This window comes from Mesoplodon bidens, assembly GCF_964165515.1.
Source record: "Mesoplodon bidens genome assembly, chromosome: 5".
Classification (NCBI taxonomy): Eukaryota; Metazoa; Chordata; class Mammalia; order Artiodactyla; family Ziphiidae; genus Mesoplodon; species Mesoplodon bidens.
This window is the reverse complement of record NC_138161.1, coordinates 45,974,196-45,995,256: the sequence shown is the minus strand read 5'-3', so window position 1 is coordinate 45,995,256 and position 21,061 is coordinate 45,974,196. Positions and strand designations below refer to the sequence as shown.

Genomic DNA, 21,061 nt, shown 5'->3' with positions numbered 1-21,061 from the left:
CAGTGGAATAATGTTTCAAAATTTTAGATACTCTGCAAGTTTTTCATAGAATGGTTTAGGTTCAGTACTACCCTGAAAAAGAAATAGCCTTCCAATGACCTTTTTCAGCCCATGATTAAAATTTAGTTTACTAGTTTTCTCATTATCTCTCAAAATATGTGTAAAATAATGATTCTACCCTAATCTGACTTGGCTCTCTTAGCCTGGGAATTTCTGTTTTACTGTTTCTGTTTTCCTCTGGCCACAGTATTTCATTTTATGATGCAAAAAGTCAAAGGAGATAGATGATCTTTATCGTCTCCTATGCAACAGAGCTACTCACTTCATTTAAAGGGAAATGTGCATTTTCATGGAAATTCAGGCCTGTATTGATGAACTAAGAAAGATAAACTGCCAATATCACACATAATAGTGATATACAAAAGAAAAAAGTCCTAAAAAACACATTTTAAAAAATAGTAAAATTTACACTGAAAGATAGCATATATATTTTAAGAATATACATACAGCCTAGATATTGGATAAATTAAATTTTCCAAGGATTTGTTGCATAATATTTGTATGGTTATAAAGTTGAAAATCCCAGGACAAAGGTTGTGGAAGACAGGTTGAATACATAGGTCTTTGGTAAGCATAGTGACTTAATATGAAAAAACTAATTAGTTCAGTGCCTTTTTATAAGTAGATATTAGTCATCTAATAAACATTTTTCAGTGGACATGTTAAGAAATGTCATAGGTTAGGTGTGATATCATTTTCCATGCTCTTTTCTTTCTTTTAATGTGACTATTTTGGGGTTCATTTTTTAATAACACATTTAAGAAATACTTAATGATTATATTATATTTCTCCTAACTGGAAACCTGGAAAGCATTTTTAACTATTTCTTTGCAAAAAAACATGGAGGCCTTGCAGATTTTTCCTCAGCAATGAATTGTGAATCTAGGCATCCTTCTCTATTGCTAATCTCAGTGCCTTAATGGGACCTGATATCTCTCATCCGACAATCATCAAGACTTGATATCTTGCCTCTCTGTCCCATCTTCCCCACAACACTCCCCCTCTGTACAGCATCCACATTTCCCCTTAAGTCCTTTAACTTACACTTCTAAGGGGAACAGGAATATCTCATGCACACAGATGATAAGGAAATGGAATTTGAGAAGAAACAATCAAATGGGTGGGGAAAAAATAAAGAATATGATGCAACCAGAGGAAAGTATTGACAGTAAAAAGTTGAGCAAGTAAACAGTTGTGCAATTATGTTGATGAGGTACAGGGCGGGCTGCCCCAGAAGGTGCCACTTTGGCACGAGGAGTATTTTGAACTGTAGATAATGGAGGCCCAACAGATGCAAGAAGAGCTTTATACCACCCCCTTAACTGCCTAAAACCACTTAGATAGAGGGTCTGGTCCAGGAAGAGAGCTAACATCAAAGATAATTACAAAGACTAAGAGCTAGGTGCCTAAGCTTGCAGGGGGCAGGGGGCAGGCCCTTGAGATCAAATTCATCTGTACCCCATTGTCTCTGTAAGGCTTGGCAAACATTTGCTTACCAAACATTTGCTCTTCCTATCCTCCTATGAATTGTCTTCCTTCCTTCTGAAACCCCAAACCCCACCCCCTTCTTCTCAGCTCAAAATGGCATATAAGCTTCAGTTGCCTGCCTGTCAGTGAGAGCCTCTCATTGTCCTTTTGGGGCTCCTGTAGTACATAATTAGATTTTTTCCTCCTGTTAACATCTTATGCCAATTTAATTAACAGACCAGCCAAAAGACCCTAGAAGGAAAGTTTTTCCTCCCTTACAATATCATGGATGTTAGAAAACTCTATTAATTCCTTCGTTTGACTGAACAATGTTTTTTTCACACTGCTGCTGAGCTTTAGGAACATGACCTAATGGGGTTAAATAACAAGAGAGTAGTATAGGCCAGGGGCACAAAGAGGGAAGTTATATTACAATAGCTTTTTCTCATAAAGCATTTTTATTTTTATGATTTTTCTGAAGATAGTAAAAGCTCACTTAGCATATTATTTGAAAGCTGAAATAGTCAAAGATGAATAATTATAAAAGGGACACTGATGTTAATCCTATACACCTATACATCTTCTGTCTTTGCCAAAAAAAAGGAATCCCATTATGACATACTAGAGTTTAGACAGAGTAGGGAGGCCATGATATTAAAATAGTCTCTTTAATAGTTACGGTTTGCTTTGGCAATATGTCATACTTTTTTTCAGGATAAAATTATATTTTGGTTAAAAAAACCCAAACACTAAAGATAAACTGAATTTATTTGTCTTGCTAACTAAAGAATGTCACTAGCACTAGCCATCCAGCTCTATAAGGACTGAGTTATTAGCCACTGCAGCCACTGACCTTTAATACACCCTGAAAGGAGTTCAGGGCAGAAATCAGGAATGAAGGCACTCTGTGTTCTGGGAAAACTGGCAGAACAAGTCTTCAGCTAGTTAGATACTTTCTGGAGAAATTTTTTTATGAATCTGGATTCTTGTATCTTCCCATACTTAGAAAAGCACTAAAACCATTGACTAAGATATCTGTTCCTCCTCATGACTATGACTAGCTGCAACCTTCTACCGAGTTGTGAGATGTGCGCTTGGTTGCACGTATCCCACTTGCCAGGTCCCCCCTTACCTCTTTGGAACAGTCTCTCAGAGCTATCTGATAGGCTGTCTCCCAGGGAATAGTCCTCAGTAAGACAATGAATGAACTCAACTCACAGTTTTTGAATTGTGTAGTTTTTTTTTTTCAGTTGACACTTTGCACACCTCAGATACTTGATTTTTCTCTCTCAACAGATTTCAGACATTGGTGTTTAAAATATGCACAAAACTCTACAACAAGAAATACTTCTCCTGTACCTACATGAGTATGGAACAATGCAGTATGAAAGGTCATACCACTGTTTTCTCAGGGGCCAGAGGAAGAAAGCCAAATATAGGGTGCAATAGAATTACTCAACCTCCTCTCTTTTCTATTCCTCTGCTGTCTTAAGAAAAAGACCACCAGGGCTTCCCTGGTGGCGCAGTGGTTGAGAATCTGCCTGCCAATGCAGGGGACACGGGTTCGAGCCCTGGTCTGGGAAGATCCCACATGCCGTGGAGCAACTAGACCCGTGAGCCACAATTACTGAGCCTGCGCGTCTGGAGCCTGTGCTCCGCAACAAGAGAGGCCGCGATAGTGAGAGGCCCGCACGCCGCGATGAAGAGTGGCCCCCGCTTGCTGCAACTAGAGAAAGCCCTTCCACAGAAACGAAGACCCAATACAGCCACAAATAAAAATAAATAAATAAAAATAACAAATAAAAAAAAGAAAAAGAACCCCCAAACTAAATGGATATAATGCAATCACTCTTTTCAATTATGCCTTTAATGCCTATTGACGTGCTTTATGTTCATCAGAAGAGAATCTGGTTCCATTACAGGTTCTTAATCTTTCTGATAAGACAAGCTCTTTGGCTGTGAGCATCAAGATTTAAGAGTATAGGGCCCTTGTGTCAGCTTTCAGAGGGAAAATAGGCCATGGAGGAGATGAGATGATCCATGGAGCATAAGGAGTGAAATGACATAAGGAAGGGCTCTCTCCAAATTTCCTGGAATTCTCAGTGTAGTGCTAGCTCTCTGTGAAATAGTCAGCTTCTTGGGTGTTGTCACCCAGCGCCTTGAGTTTAGAAGTGCTCTACTGTTTAATGCTCTGTTGTCACTGTCTTGAAATTCTTAATAGTCTTTTTAACAAGGAACTCTACATTTTCATTTTGCACTGGTCCCTGCAAATTATGTAGCCGGTCTTTCTGGTGAAGAAGAGTTTTGAAAAGAAGAAAGCCTTCTGGTGTTTGCAAAGACATGATACCCAGCTGGAATGGTATGTCCTGCTCTCTCTAAAGGATTACACAGATATCCAGCATCTAGAGGAGGACAACACCCCCCCTTCAGGATTTAGTCTTCCTTCTCTATTTAGTAGCACATTCCCCTCCCCTTTTTAGCTGCATGCATGGCTGCCCAGTCAGAAATTATATTTCCAAACTCTCTTGCATTTAAGTGTAGCCACGTGATTGCATTTGGACCATTGAGATGTGAATAGACATGTTTGCAATTTCAGGTTATTGCCTTAAAGACAAAGCTAATTGTCCTAAAGGCAAAGGCAAAGGGCCCAAACTCTTTCCTTTTCCTCTCATAGACCAAAAGGTAGATGTGCTGGTGACCAGCTTTGACCATTCAGAGGATAACATGCTAGGGGAAGGCAGAGCAAAAGGTAGAAGGAACCTGGGTCCTTTCAAGACCTTCCGCATGAGAGCTCCTCTGCCAGCATGGATTACTCACCTTGGGTCAAGGACTTGCAAGAGGAACACATTTATATTCTGGGGTCTCTTGGCTTGGCCTGTGCCCTAAGTAATGTACAGAATAAATTCTTGGGGGCTGATTCATAATAAATTTGTATTTATCCAGAATAATTGAACAATATAGTGTTCTGAGTATTTGAATATTCTACATGTGGAAATTATTAGTTTGTATTAAAGTGATATAAAACTATACTGAACTTAATTTTATACTCAGTGAGTCTCAGAACACTTCTGGATCTTGCAGGACCTCAAGGTCATCACTGTGAATACTAATTATAGTGTATGTCTGTAGACGTTGGGTTTTAAGTAAATCTGTAATAACCTATGACAAACTCCTGAAGTTGCATTTCCAAAATAAATTCCTGAATCACTCTAGTTTCATTGTAATTTATCTCAATACTGAAAGGATGACTACAGGATGTTAAAAATAACTTTTGTGGATTTTCTCATTGTTTGGAAGCTGAATTTGGGCACTTGTAATACTTTTTAAAACAATAACATCATATATACAAAATAATTTTACTTCTCATTTTAAAAAATTTTCAGTGACTAAAACTGCTAAGACTTAAAATAGTATGTTGATAAACCAGTTACAAAACCATTAAGGAATCGTAACTTCAAAAGTGTAGACTTTATGTTTACCTGCCCCAATGACTCTCTCAATGCGTATTCTTGAGGGATCGATCTCCTTTGCAAATTCATGGACTGCTAGGGATGGGTCTTCATATGTATCTGGATCTATGTAAGTTTTAATTCCTGGGAAGTGTACTGCAACAAAATAAAAGACTGAATTAGTTCAAGGGTATTCTAGTAATCACACATCTTGTGAATATTTGAAATGAGGAGTGACGTACTAAAGTAGTCATTGTTTTTTTAAACTGAACTCTAAATGACTCAGAATATTATGTGAGTTTCAGGTGTATAACATAGTGATTCGATATTTTTATACATTACAAAATGATCACCACGATAAGTCTAGCTACCACCTGCCACCATACAAAGCTTTTAAAATTTTATTGACTATGTTTCCTGTACTGTACATTACATACCCATGACTTATTAAATAACTGGAAGTTTGTACCTCTTATCTATCGGAGTATAATTTCTTTACAATGTTGTGTTAGTTTCTGCTGTACAACAAAGTGAACCAGCCATATGCATACATATATGTGTTTTTGTTTTCTTCAGGAAAATATCCAGAATTGGAATTGTTGGATTGCACAGTACTTCTATTTTTACTTTTTTGAGGAACCTCCATCCTGTTTTTCAAAGTGGCTGTACCAATTTACATTCTTGCCAACAGTGCATGAGGGTTTCCTCTTCTCCACATCCTTGCCAACACTTGTTCTTTGTTGTCTCTTTGATAATAACCATTCTGACATATGTGAGGTGATACCTCATTGTGGGTTTGATTTTCATTTCCTTGATTAGTGATGCTGAGCATCTTTTCATGTGTCTATTGCCCATCTGTATGTCTTCTTTAAAAAAATGTCTATTTAGCTCCTCTGCCCATTTATTAGTCGGGTTGTTTGTTTTTATGATGTAAGCATTCTTGTTACTTCAATTCAATTCTCTTTTCTATTTTTGTCTCCCCCCACCCACTTGCCACCCCATTAAAGCTTTGAATACTTGGACTCAAAATTTTATTTACCTAACTCTTGATGTAAAATAACCTGGTAATTTCAGAGAGTGAGCTGACAAGTTCCATAAGACACATTTTTATTATATTTCTGTAAAAGGTTTAATCAGCTCACTTAGCCACTAGTACCCATATATTTTACATTTGATCTAGCTCAGGACATGGGGGAAAAAGAGCATAAACCTTCTCCCCCAACCCCCAAAGAAAACAAGTCCCTTAGAGTCCCTCCTGGACCTTTGTACTCTAAGACACTAGGTTTTCCTGAACTCATGTCCCAGTCCTGTGCTCTCCCCCCTTCCAGAAACTCTTAGGCAATAAAGCATAGACTCCATGGCACAGTGACAGGGAGGACCACTACATTATGGAAACGGCCCTGTTCTGTGTTCTTGTAGTTGCTTCCATGGCTAAATTGTACATTGTCCTGGAAAGGACCCACTGTCTACCCTGGAGGGGAGGATAAGAATCAAAGGTCCAAATCTGGTCACTGACCAGATGTAGCTGCTCCTCTTTCTCTGGTGGGTGCTCACAGCCCACAGGCAGTTAGGAAGATGAATAGGGGTGGCTAGAAAATTGGATGTCTGGTTGCATATTAATTTGCAACGTCTTCAGTATGTAAAGTAGTCACAGACTGCCTGTGGATATTCCTCTGTTTTGCTCACTGGTTTCTGTTTTCCACATCAGGTTGCTAGCTCCTAGAGGACAGGAGATCGTTTCTTATACATCTTTGCACCTTTCCAAATACCTTAGGTATAGTTTTATAGTCAATAAACACACAGCAAGCCTTTACTGAATATGAATTAGTAAGGATTAAAAGATCAATGCTAAATTTGTGGCAGAGTAAATTATATCTGGATTTGTTGCTTCTTAGATTTTGAAAACCATACAACACCCTGAATTAAGCATTGCCTAGGTCTCCTTAGAAACATGCTCTTGCAAGAATATCTCAAAAGCAAACAAACAAAAGGCAGTAAAATGAGTTTAGAAGAGGTGATGAAATGCCCATTATTAGCAATAATTTGCTTCATGAGTTCTTCTATGCCTGTTGTCTTCTTTCATTACTTTTTGCCTCCTGTCTTCTAGTACTGGATATGAGAAGATTAGTACTTCCCAAAAGAGCACCAGTAAATCATATTTCTTGATAGATTTGACTGATTCTGAAATGCTATGTTTTTCTTGACTTCTCAAACTCAAGAATTTGACTTTAGATTGGAGGAAACAAGAACAGATCATTTGTACCTCTAGTTCATATTCTTCATGATATTTTTGTAACAGTAGGAGTTGTGATTTCAGATTGAATACTAGAAGCTCAAAGGCTACTATGAGATGATTAGCAGTATCATATTGATAACATTACTTTATGAACAGGTAACAGATGCCATTTATTAACTCATACATGGTTTTAACATTTAACCATTCAATAATTTAAAGTGATATACATTCTACAGAATAAACTGATTAGTTAGTAACACTTTTTTTTTTTAGCAATATATGTAGTATAGGAAAAAAAAAACCCAAACTTAGTTTCAATTTTGAATATCTGGTTACTACTTATTCGTGTCTTCTTAAACATCTGTTTGTTATCTTTCTTCTATTGTACCTGGCTGCCTCAGGTTATTTTCATTGCTTCTTGCTGGGCCCATCTGGTTTAGTTTATGCTAAACTGCTAGTTGGAAAACAGGTAATAAATACCTCAGGAGCATCTTTTTCTTTTGCAGTTCAGTACTGAATTCACTGCAGTGAATCTTAGGGTTGCTCAGCTTAAGTCATTGGTCCAGGTATCTAGATCCAGGTTTCTGCCTCTGTCTACATTATATTCAGCTCATCCTTTGCCTGGTATCAGCTGTCTCGGCTCTCCCTTCCCTGCCAGGGCAGTAAGCCTCAAACTCTTTGTGAAAAGAACCACCTAGGAGAGCTTCCTGGAAATGCTTATGTCTTAGCCCTACCCTGGACCTTCTGAGTCTGAACTTTGGTGAGTAAGGGTGAAACATTCTAATGCAGCTTGTCCTCAGACCTCTCTCTGAGAAATCACATGAGCCTTAAAAATAGCCCTAAAGCATCCCTCTAGTTTTTAATTTCTTCACTTAAATCCTTTCTGTTAGCTGGAGGGTAATATAGATTGAAAACTCCCTTATAACTTGAGCTCAATTTGAAATAGAAGATGAGTTTAAATAGTTAAACAACTTGCCTCACATATTATCTCTATACTGTGGTTAATTAGAGAACATCCCTTTCTTGTTAATTCAGCGTCTCATGCCAGAGAATCTGTCTTGACAAAGTAGTTTGCAATTTGGAGGTGGAGGTGAAGGTGGGTGTTGGGGAGGAGATGGTGGCAATTATCAAACCAACTATAGTGGCAATTATAGCTTGCTTGGGAAGAGATCCTTCAAATGAATATAACCTTGTAGTCAGCTCAAGGATTTCATACATATTCTAAGAGTTAAAGAGCTGATTTTCTTTTTTAGCGTTAATGAATTGTAAATTGATTTGTTATATGTTAAATGACAGTCCCTGTAAGAGGGAATAAGAATTCCTTAATATTTCTATGGCTAATGCTCTACTAAATAAAACCAACTAATGTTTTGGAGCCATTGTGAATGGTAAATAACTAGATATAATCAGTCATCTTGTATTTTTAGCATATTCAGTCTGTTGTGTTTTCCAGCAAGCAGAATTAGGAAAAAGGTAATATCATTTAATGAGAAGCAGGTGCAATTTCCACCAGCAAACCTAGAAACCAGATGAAAAGTCTTAATGCTGAAAGGTTGGAACTGAATTTCTTTGGCTTTCACAATTCATGGATACATGTTTAAAATGAACTCTTGAAGTGCTGGAACAGTAGAAAATCATGGAAGACAGTCACTGAACTACTTACAATGCCCATTCTGTAAGTCCTTTCTTCTCTTCTCTTCTGACTTCATTTTGGCCTTTATATACCATTGACATCTTTAAAAAGGGTAAACAGAATCTTATTTTAGTAATTATGCTGGATAAGAACTAATATTAATTAAAATACTTATCACCCATAGGCAAAAGTTATCATAAAGACCACTTTTAAGAACATATTTATAACCTGTGAAAATACACCATAGAAGGTTTTTTTTAATACATCAAAATTAGCCCCAGATAGGAATAAAATACTCTCAAGTGGATTGATTGATCCAAATGATAGGAAGCTTAGAAAATATTTAATAACAAGCAGTAACCATCATGTCTTTCCTTATATGGTCTCTAATAGCTAGAGTCGATGAAATGCATTAAAAGTCACAATGGAAAAATTGTTTTTGATTCAGAATCTCAGAAATTTAGACAACTGTCTTCCAGTTTCAGTGCTAAACTGCATTTTTTTTTAATATTAGAAATGTGGTGGAGGCATGTTCTGTTCTTTCTCAGAAGAATCACGCTCTGAAGAACAGGCAGGTGCTTTCTCCTATGACTTCTTCAACATGAAAAATTCGGCAACATCCATATTTTCTGGCAGCTCATCAAGTTGCTAATTCCAAATGGTTAAACAGAAAACATCTGTGGTGCACAACCCAATCTTTCAGTGTGAATTTGGTCTCAGATCCTATGACAAATTGCATATTTATTCAGATACGTCTTACAATTTTCATAGAATAATTTCCAGTGAATGCTTCCCTAGCATAGTGCTTAAGAGATGCTCCAGAATGAATTATTTTATCTTATGTAATTGAACTTGTTTTTTTCCAGTATGTAGAATGTTAAGGCAGTTTCTGATGTCACATAAATTGGCAAACATGGAAATTGTACTAAATTATTTTCAACTTTCAATTTTTTTGGTTATTATTAAATCTTTTTAAAAATGGTATTCAAATTCTGCTTCAGGAATCCCAAATAAAGATAACAGTCGAGCCCAACTCTCAGGTTTATTAGGCCAATTTTATTTAGCCTACAATGACTGTAAAGTCTTCTTTTGTCATATTTATGTGTAAAGGCAGTATTTTCTGATATTTTAATGAAATGTTTTTCTACATGTGTATGTGCTATTTAAATCACTGTTTGCTGAAATACTTTATGAGGAAATAAGGCCTTAGCTCATGTTCTACAAATACATAAAATATAACTTAAAAATCAGAACCAATTTTGCTACATGTTGAATCACTATTAAATAAAATAGAATTTGAATCAATTTCCATTATGAATTTAGAGGCATTCTTTAAAATTGACAATAAATATGACACTGCTATTAAAATGAACTCTGAGACACTATTAATTGCAAGAGTCATGCTATGTCTATTTATACACCTGAAAATTTTAAGTGAACATAGGGGTAAATGTGCCCCTTTTACAATTAATTTCATAAGGAAGTCACCATTTCAACTTAACCACATTAGAATATCCTTGTGTTTCTTTGTTCCTTGATAAATCCTATCAAGTAGATTTGTTATAACTAAATCTGATACACTCTTAACAGGTAGCAGTTACATTTCCTCAGGGACCCACACTTGATAAGTGCCTAAGTAATTGTCAATTTATTGATCTATACTTCTAGTCTGCTGTCAAAATTTCTGATAATATTTTTTCATATATGCATATCCTCTATAAGTCTGTAATGATTTTTAACAAAATATTGGTATGTAAGAGTTTTAAAAATGAATAAAACAAAGGGTGTTCATAGTTTGCTGAACTACTGGCTCTGAAGGTAATTTCTGTGCATCATCAAATAATCAGGGTTTCCCAGTAGGCTGGTGTACTTCAGCTGGAGTCAGTAAGGATGTGTATTGTTTCACTGGCATTCTTATTACAGTTTTAAATCATGACACTGATATTTTGCTGTATCAGGAAAACTCTCAAGGTATTTTGTGTCACTATTGATAATCTGGATGGAATATTTTCCCCTTGTAGGAGTGAAAATATGATCTGAAGACTTCACAATTTCTGACAAAAGTCTGGGCCAAATATCAAGGGCTCAATAAGAAATGACACTTATTCTTTTAAATAATTTCATACACATTATCTTCATTCACATCTCTGCATTGTCAGTAACTGGCTCATGGAAACAATCTAATATGTTTAAAAATCAATAAAGCATTTTAATGCTTTGTGATACCAAACTGTGTAAAAATAGAAATCTAAGGTTTAGATGGATGAAGCACTTTGACAAGCTAGTTGGGATTCAAGTCCAGGTCTTTTGCTACATTAAATTTATTGTTATTTTAATTTTTCATCCATATTACTCTTAGGCGGAAAAATAACTTGATTTATACAACCATTAATATAGTTCTAATATAGATCCTTTCAATATTTAATGGATAGAATAAAAAATTTCTATAATATTAAGTTTATAAAGCACTTTACATATATTGTTCAGTTTCTCTGTTTAATTATTTTTTTTTCCAAGCAAAATCCCTTTAATGGTATAGTTTGCTTGCAGTAAAGGAAAAACCCAGGCGTAACTTATTAAGTAGGATTTTATCACTCATTGTTTTCAAAGTGTTTTTATCAAGTCTTCAGTTGCTTCCATATTCAGGGAACTGTTGACACAGAGAACTTGCCATGGTGGTTCTATTGCCACATAGAGTTCACTGTCAGAGTGGAATCTGCCTTGACCCCCTTTTCTCACACGTATACTTTGTTAAGTTTAAAAGCCCTTGAACACACAGTGTATAAGAAGAATGGCTATTCACAAATCTTGGAAATACTCTGGTATAATTCAGTTACCTGCCAGTGATTAAGAAGAACAAAGTAAGAATGACGAGGAGAGTGAATCCTCCCACGGCCGCGGTGGCTATCACGAGAATCTGCCCCTGCTCTGCTGCCATGTCGGAAGCTGAAACACAGGTACGATATTAACATTTCCCTGGGTGACGTTTCACTACCAAATTGTTTTACAACTTAGCATATGCTTGAAAATATGGTAATGCATACCAAAAATTCCCACATTTGCCCTTTATTTGGCACACAAGATGCAAACCCCAAATGAGGGCTGAAGACTGAAGTCATAACCCACCACATAACCCTTTCTTCTTTTTTGCAAAAATACCAAGAAAGCAGATGGATTCCTAGTACCCCTCATTTTAAGATTAAGTAGGTTTTGCAAAATTAAATCAGCAGACTCACTAAAGGATTTTGTTTATATAATTGCTAAATTATTTACTTGAACACTTTTGCCAACTGTTGGGCTACACCCTGCAGGCCTGCAAACCTTGTAATTGCCCAGCTGAGAGACCAAAGAAAGAGCCAGAAGACAGTGACAGAGGCAGCGACGGTTTACTGGTTAGGGATTCTTACAAGTCTGTAAGTCCTGGAGCGACAGCCCATCGTGGACAGCAAAGAGCAGGCAGGACACAGTAGCAGTCTTCACTATGGCGGGGGGGGTGGTGCTACCATTTATAAGGGGAATTGACTTCAGGTTTGCTCATCAGTTACCAGGGAAACCAGCAGCTGGTACAGGTGGTAAGCAGGTAGGCAGTTACTGATTAAACCCTATAATTAAGAGGATTGTATAGTCATGTGAGTAGGGTGTAGGTGAAGCATGGGCAGGTCGAGCAGTGGGTGGACAGAGAGCAAGAGAAGAGCCATCTTGAGTGGCCTGACCATACACCAACAGACCAGGCTTTACAGACTGTTTTGATGTCTGTTTTCACAAAGTGAAAAGGCTATTATTGCACAATTTAAGAACGAACTTCTTTATATTTCACAGAGCTTAATTCAAACATCAAAGTTATGAATTCCCACCTCTAGAGCACAAGGGTATACACAGTAGTTGCTTAGATGTTTGACTAGCAGTCATTAAAAAAATGACATTTAAAAGCTTCCTTGTTTCAGGAAAAATATAGATTATGTATGATAACAGCATATTACTTCTTTCATTTACAAAACTGTATCAAAACTGCAAGGGCGGGCTTCCCTGGTGGCACAGTGGTTGAGAGTCCGCCTGCCGATACAGGAGACACGGGTTCGTGCCCTGGTCCGGGAAGATCCCACATGCCGCGGAGCAGCTGGGCCCGTGAGCCATGGCCGCTGAGCCTGCACGTCTGGAGTCTGTACTCCAAAACGGGAGAGGCCACAGCAGTGAGAGGCCTGCATACCGCAAAAAAACACAAACCAAAAAAAAAAGCTGCAAGGGCTGCATGTTTCACTAACCTTCCAGGAATCTTTTAAAAATATCTTAGTTCTATTAGTTCATTAGCACTTTTCATTCTCTGTATTACTGAAGTTTTAATGAGACACAATTTTATTGGACGGCATATGGGTAATTGCTTAATAATAGAAGTAAGGAAACTGAAGCTGAGTGAAGTTAAAGAACTTGATCCAGCTCACGCATGACTATCACCAGAATTCAGGCTTTACATATTTGTTTTATTTCTCCTTCCTATTCTATAACTTGCAATAATAATTCAGTTAATTATCAATATTCTAAAACATTAAATCAATCAGTGCCTCCAATATCCCTTAACTTAAATAAAGCTTGATTTTTATTTAGATTACTATAAAATATGATTAATCTAATCAGTTGAAAGCAGCAAACTGAATCAGAGAAAAAATATAACTGAAAAGCAAACTGCTTAATTCTCTACCATAATAATTTAAATTTATTAAACCTGGGTACTTTCCGTAGAAGTAGGTCTTTTTCTGGGAATCAAGTACAGGGTAAACTATGTGCAAATCATAGCCAGAGTAATAACTTTCTCATAAAAATGACACATCTACTAGAGAATATCTAAACCTTAAATGCTATTGTTGAGTCAGTAAGAAACCAGTCAAGCATTTAGGAGGCTTTTTAAGAAATCTAAATGTAAATAAAAACAAAAGTCATTTATGTTCAGGTTTTAGTAAGAAATTTACTAAACCTTGGAATTAGACCTTAGTCACTATGATTTAATCAAGATATTTTCAGGCAATCTATTTCAGTGTTGAGTTGTAGCTCACAATCTGGGTAGAGACAAGTTAAATAGTTGAATCTTATCCAATAAATAACGTACTGAAGGTATTTTATTAGGTCCTCACTGGATTTCCTAATCTTCAAAATAACACTGATACCATGGGAATTAATGTGTGCTTTAAAATGTCACATTTTCTCATTGAAAATTATTGAATAACAAATTGTAAGGAGTAGATGTTATAGAAAACATTTAGTTTTTGAAGATAAAGGAGGTAGCATTTAAAAAGAAAACATTATTTACTTACCAACTGGTGTATTTGTAAAATATATAGTTTCAAACCTAGAGCATGTATTTTCATGGTAGCCAGGTAGCAAGTGATTTATTGACACCATGTATTCAAAGTTCAGATGGTGGAGATGATTATGTTATTGGGTGCCTTTGGAAAATCAGATTACCTCATTATAGAAAATTGTGTTGTTTAATTTAAATAATTGCTCAGTAAAATGCCAGTACTACTAATATATCTTCTTTTTCACTTTGTGATTACATATTTATGAACTTTGCTTCAATTAAAACTTTAATAGGATAACAGTATTAAGATGTGACACTTTGAAAAATGTATATTCTGCATAATTGTTTCTTAAACATCTGTACTAGGAATTCTAAACACTCCTCTGTGGAGAATATTATATATATATATATATATATATATATATATATATATATATATATATATTTGAAAATAAGTCATTTGAAAATGAGAGTATATAATGTGATGTACTATTATACTGACAGTAAAATTCTCTGGATGATGGGGCTGGGTTTGGGTTGATTATGAAAACATTATGAATCTCGTCATCATCATCAACAATAGCCATATGTACTCAATAGTAAACTATCCTCTAGCAGTATGCTTAGTGCTTCAAATTCATTATCAAATTTATCTGCACAACATCTTATTAGGTAGGTACTATGATTATTCCTAGTTTAAGTGGTTATATTACTTGCCTAAGGTCACATGTCTTGTACACAAGAAAGCTGGCCACCCAACCCTGATTTATCAATCTCCAAGCCCATACTATTGCCACTATTTTGCACCACCATTTACACTAACAGAACAACTGGCTTGGGGCTATTGTGTGTGTTCTAGAACCATCATAGCCTTGCTTGACCTTGGTTTCATGTCTGTAAAAATGAGAATGTTGAATTAAATATTCTTAACACAATCCTTCAGAGCAATTTTACTATGATATTGTGTTATTCACTAAGGCTGCAATCAAATACTGGGAAGAACAAGATTTGCCATACAGAAATAAGAGGAATTCGTAGGACCTGTGCTTCAGCTCTTGGTCCAGATAGGGATAATTTCTGCCTTTTTATCATATTAATGTAGCCAAACACAGGGCTCTGACTTTATCTCAGGATAAAGTCCAAAGCCCTTAACTTTGTTAACAAGGCTCTCTACAAATGGCTCTAGCATATATCTCCAGATTCATCTCTCATCATTCTCTAACCGTGCTAAATTTCTGCCAGTTCCTTCAATGTGCTGGACTTTCATGGTCAGTTCCTAATCAATCCTCCTACATGAACATCACATCATTTTCTGGTTGTTTAGATTTTGTCAGGTCCCTAGATATATGTTCCCACAGACCCTTGTACTACTTTTATCCATAAATTTCTATCATGTTTTATTGAAATTACCTTTTTTTGGTAATCTGTCTTTCTGTTAGATTGCAAATTCTATGGCAGGGACTTTGTTCACTATAGTATCTATAATACGTTGAATGAAGACATCCTCTCCTCCTCCCCCTCCCCCAAGAGGAATTTGTAGGTGTAACTGAGGACCTCAATCATCCTGGATCAACTGGGTGGGCCCAAATCCATGAAAAGCGTCCTGATAAGAGACAGGAGAAGAGAAAATAAAGAGGAGAAGGCCAGAGACAGAGACTAGAGTTATGCAGCCACAAGCCAAGGAATGCCTGGAGCCACCAGACAGTGGGAGAGGCAAGGAAGGATTCTCTCCTAGAGCCTTAGGGGAGAGCATGCTTCTGCTTCTGGCTTCCATAACTGTAAGAAAATGAATTTGGTGTTTTAAGCCACTATGTGTGGTAATTTGTTATAGTAACCCTAGGAAACTAATACAGTATTTGACCTACAGAGCTTGATACATGGTAGTAGCTCAATAAATATTTGTTTGTGTGAATGGATTGAATGATTGTGTGCATTGGATGATTCTTGTATAAAACAGGTCAGATTAACCTAGGGTAATCCATATTCTTGCCTTCCACTTGATATGTAGAGATTTACCTTGAAGGTAGTAACGTTACATATATGAAGTAAGTCTATCCAACACTATTTTAATCAGAGGACTCTAATTATTCTGTATTATTGGAGATAATGCTTCCTGGAAGGCAGGGACTACTAGAAAGTACAGACTTCTACATTTGATCAAGTTGAGTAGATTAAGTTTATAAATGTGAATCCAAGGTTAAGAATTTATTAGTTCATTCAATAAATGTTTATTGAGCACCTATTACATGGCAGGCACTGAGATGGACTCTAGGGATACAGTGGTAAACAATAAAGACTGTCCTCCTGGATTTACTGTCCAGTGGGGAAGATAAACAATGAGCAAATAATTATGAGTCTACGAACTGTTACAAAAGAGAAACTGCAAGGTGCTCTGGAAGAGAATAAACAGCCTTTGGCGGTGAGTCAGCAGAGTGGGAGTTTGGAAATATGATGTGATGGAAGAAGGAGGAGGAGAAGGAGGGGAAGGAAAAGGAATAGAAGGAGGGAGACAGTGAGGAGTTGTTCCTTGTTTAGAGGTCTCAAAGACTTGATTAATGTAAACAGACACTTCGACAAATAAACCATAAAATCATCTACCAAGTGGATTCCATAAAAATATAGTATAGTTACAAATTCCTCTGTTGTGAAAACTTGTCTATAGTACCACTTATTCATGTTTTCAATCCTGAGAAGAAGCTTGCTTATTTCTAATTAGTTTTGTAGGAGAAATGTGTATACAGAGCAAACCTGTCCTTCAGAAGTAACACAATAAGAAACACAATAATTGTGACTAGGTGATTGGGAATGTTCCTTTGCTTAATGGAATGAGGTTGTAGCCTTAGAAAAAGATAAGTATATTAAAATGATATATTTCATTCTATGGTTTGGAAAGAAGCATACTTCCTTAAGAGGAAGCAATTGCCCAAAAAGAGTTGCAAATTTGTTACTGAGCAAGGACTTAGTACCTACCCAATGCCTGGCATAAGTCAGGGTGACATTATTAAGTGAGGTTTGCTTTAGATATTGCTATTTAAAGAGAAAAAAGTGAAGTTCTTTACTTGGAATTCAAATACTTAAAAAAACAGATTTCATGTCTTAAGGAAAGTATGAGGGAAAAGCAATTTGGCTATTTTTAACCAAAGGATTTTCTTCTATGGAGGCATATGATTTTGTCTCTCTGTAATCAAGATTATTCTAGTTTATATTTACATTTCAAAGTAAAATTTGTTATTTGTATTCTGTGTCATTTTCTACGCAATAACTTTTTAAAGTTAACTGTTTTCTGTTTTAACATCTTTTTAAAGTTATGGAAGACAACATTTACATGATTTTTTTGAATAAAGCACTTCTCAAAATGTTGCCAGGTGAAATAAATTTGTTTCATATTCACATGTTTTATTTATGACTCCCAATTTTAGATGAAATGTCAAAATTTCAAATACTATTATCTCAACACTTTACCAAATGATTTTTTTAAACACAGCAGAAATCTCAACAAAGTAATGTATGGAGAGCACCCACTAAATTAACCTTAAGGTTTGTTGACAATCGATTCAGGAAATCCTTAGCATTATTTTTTCAGGAAAAAAATTCCCCTCTCAGGGTATATACTGCAGTCAGGATTGGTTTAACCTTATGAAATGAGGCATATATATATAAAGACGTAGCAATATACAATGGAGACTCATGAGTCTGTAAAATCTCACCACTGTATGGTCATGTAGACATAAGAGTGTGAGATAGGAATGAAAACTGAAGAAATAGTTCTCCTAGATGAAGATAATCTTGTGATTTTGTAGATGGTGTTATTCTCTTGGCCACCTGGACTTGAAGCATGAGGTCATCTTTGATTTTACCTTTCCCTATAACTCCAGGTCCAAAGTCAAATCATTATTATGTTTTGTGTTATCTTGTTTTAATTACCACTGGTACTGCCTCTAAGACTTCAGCCTCACGTGACTAAGCTACTTTTATAATTTTCTATTAGACTGCCTTTCCACAGTGTCTCTTCCTAGTCCAACCCACATTATGTGCCCAGATAATTATACTTCAAAATAATACTTAAAAATACTCAGCAAATAAAATGATTTTTAAAAAAAAAGCCCTCAGACTTTCCTATTGCCTAGATAGTAAAATCCTCCCATCGCAGTAAGTATACCATTCTTAGAGATGTCCAAGACTGAAACTTTGGACTCAGCCCTCACATAATGCAGGCAGATCATCAGATCATCAATACCGTCATTCCTACATTTTAAAGTATTTCTTAATTCATTCCCATTCCCTCCTATCCCCACAGCTATTTTCTTAGTTCAGATACTCATCTTATCACATGTATTTGAATTCAGCTAGATGGCAAGTTCAATTACGTGGAATGCGGTGGAGCACTGGCAAACAAGACAGACGTAAAGAGCCTCTGAAGAAACATCTGACAGATGTTCACATACTAATGAACGCAGAGTTTACTCATAAAGCAGCTTCAGTGCCTCACACTCTTACTTCAGACATGTTTATTGATTTCCAAGTTCACAAAGCAGATACCTGAAGAGAGGGAATTGAATGGAAGTGCACACTGCTAGGCTGACTGAAAGAACAACTGGGAAAACTGAAAATCTGACATAAAATTCCAAAATATATACTACTCTGGAGGCAGGAGTTGAGGATCAAATAGCCCTATAAAATTCAAGGAGCACCAAAGGACTCACTATGTTAGAACTCAATACATTAACATGATTATTCAAGGTCCATTAAAAAATGCTGAGATATGTTCAAGATATTTTATATAAAAGGACAGGAGTTTGTGGATGCAGTATTAGAAAAATATTCAAAATATTTAAAAATTATAAAAATAATACTTTAAAGACCAAACCTCTGTCTGAAAACTTCAACTATCAAAAATGATTCATTTTCTGAAGATTTCCATTTTTTGGCCCATTTCAAGTATGTCATAAGCTTCTTGAGGGCAGAAATAATATCATTCTCCTTTCTGTATCACATGGGATTAGCATAGTGCCTTACACAGTATAGGGATTAATAAATGCATATTTTCATGAAGAAGAGATAAAGAACACATTCTAGATATAAGGATTAAACATCTCTGACTATAAAAAGTTTTCATGTATGATTTGTTTGGTAATATTAATGCTTAAAAATGTTCTAGTGACACAAAATTTCCCCTACACTTTTGTATTTTGGCATTTAATATGTTCAAAGATAAATTAATAGAAAATAGTGTGAATAAACTTCTTTATTCAAATATCCCAGCCTAGGGTTTGAATGAAGTAGCTATTTAGAGGAAGAAGTATTGCCTGAGATTGTACTAACATGTTCCTTTTATATTCATTCAACGTTTGGTGTCATCTACCAAAAGGAAAAATATCCCTAAGACTGGTATACGAGAGAGAGGGAGAGAGAGATAGTGAGCTAGATAGAGAGAGAGAAAAAATAGCAAGAAACTCTCTGATACACTCTAGTAAGCCAGTTACTGAATTCTCTTCACAGCTGGATGGAAACAAACCTCATGAATCATTTCTGTTGAAGTAAAGACCCTTAGCTGGGATTACACTTTTTCAGAAAATTATTCCACATGCGTGCTTTCCTCCACTGCTCTGTCATTTCTCCAGAAACAATGCAATTCAGTACTTCAAACTGTGGCTACATTGGGACACAGAAGACTTCAAGAGTCACTCTTCTTGATGACCTTAATTTACTTGTCAGATAAAAATGCCAAATGACACAGGGATAATTGGAAAATGTGAATGTGTACAACTTGATGGAGAGGCAGAAGCAGAGGCAGGTAGTGTAGCATGATGAAACACTTGTCTTTTTCTTTTTTTAAAGAGATTTTTGTCTGCATTAATAAATGGTCAACATGCCTTGCTACAGGTAGGCTTCATGTGACAAATATCAAAGAACAAAGAAAAGAGATTGAGGCATTTAAACACCTGGAACTACTGTTAACATTCTAAATGTCAAGAGTTTAATTTGTAATTATCTATATTTCATATAGTTACTGGCAGTTGAGATAGATCTTTGATAACATTTTGTTTTTTTGCAATTGAAATACTCATGTTGCCAAAGTACATATTTCATCATTTTCTTTAAAGATCCAGTGTACAACAGAATTTCCTTACAAATTTCACAAATTCCCTGGAATACTGATCTGGAACCTATTATGTTCAATTTCAAACACTATTCAACAAGTATCATAATAATAATAGTGGATATTTACATATTGGTAGGCATATATATGCACTTGAGGTTATAGCTTTTAATATAAAGGTTAGTGTGGTTTGAGGTTAAGTAGGTTTGTAATTAAATGTATAGAGATCACAAATTTCATAGGCTTATAAAATAAAAGATTTATTTAGGATCGATTTTTCATAACAATATTTAAAGAAAAAATCCTGATAAGAAACACAGATTGATTACTTAGAAAAAGTTGTATAGATTTTCTTGAGGAAATCCTCCTCACTGACACATTATTCATTCAAAAACAACAAAAATATTAATCATGTAGAATGTGCTAAACACTATGATACAAGGATTGGGGAGACAAAGAAAACTAAAGCATATTTTCCTGTCTTCATAGTAGTTTCTCTTTAGCGAAGGGGTTACAGATGTAAGCCTTAATTGTAATATAATAAAATTGTTGCTAAAATGGAGGTACATGTGAAGGTAATGAGGGAAGAGTAGGAGAGTAATAACCTCGATGGGAAGAAGTGAAGGAAGGTTTATAAAGGAGGTGATTCCTAAGCTAAAGCTAGAATGATTAGAATAAATTTGCAAGTCACCAAGGTGATGAGTAGATATTGGGACATTCTAGTTTGAAGAAATGACCTCATAAATATGGAAACACAAAATAGCTCACCATCTTGAGTTGTTGTTTCTGTGTACTTTGGGCTGTCTGAGACACAGATCAAGAG

General features: G+C 35.8%; 1 protein-coding gene across 4 annotated transcripts in view; it reads right to left on the bottom strand.

Moving 5' to 3' along the window:
- Positions 1-21,061, bottom strand: part of EPHA6 (EPH receptor A6) — a gene marked incomplete at its 5' end in the record, with an annotated part of 867,182 nt that overhangs the window by 254,733 nt on the left and 591,388 nt on the right. For all 4 annotated transcript variants that reach the window (XM_081234488.1, XM_081234490.1, XM_081234489.1 and 1 more), the window contains 3 exons: positions 5,007-5,132; positions 8,876-8,946; positions 11,683-11,791. In XM_081234488.1, coding sequence (XP_081090614.1) covers positions 5,007-5,132; positions 8,876-8,946; positions 11,683-11,791 — 306 coding nt within the window. The remainder of the gene's footprint in view (positions 1-5,006; positions 5,133-8,875; positions 8,947-11,682; positions 11,792-21,061) is intronic.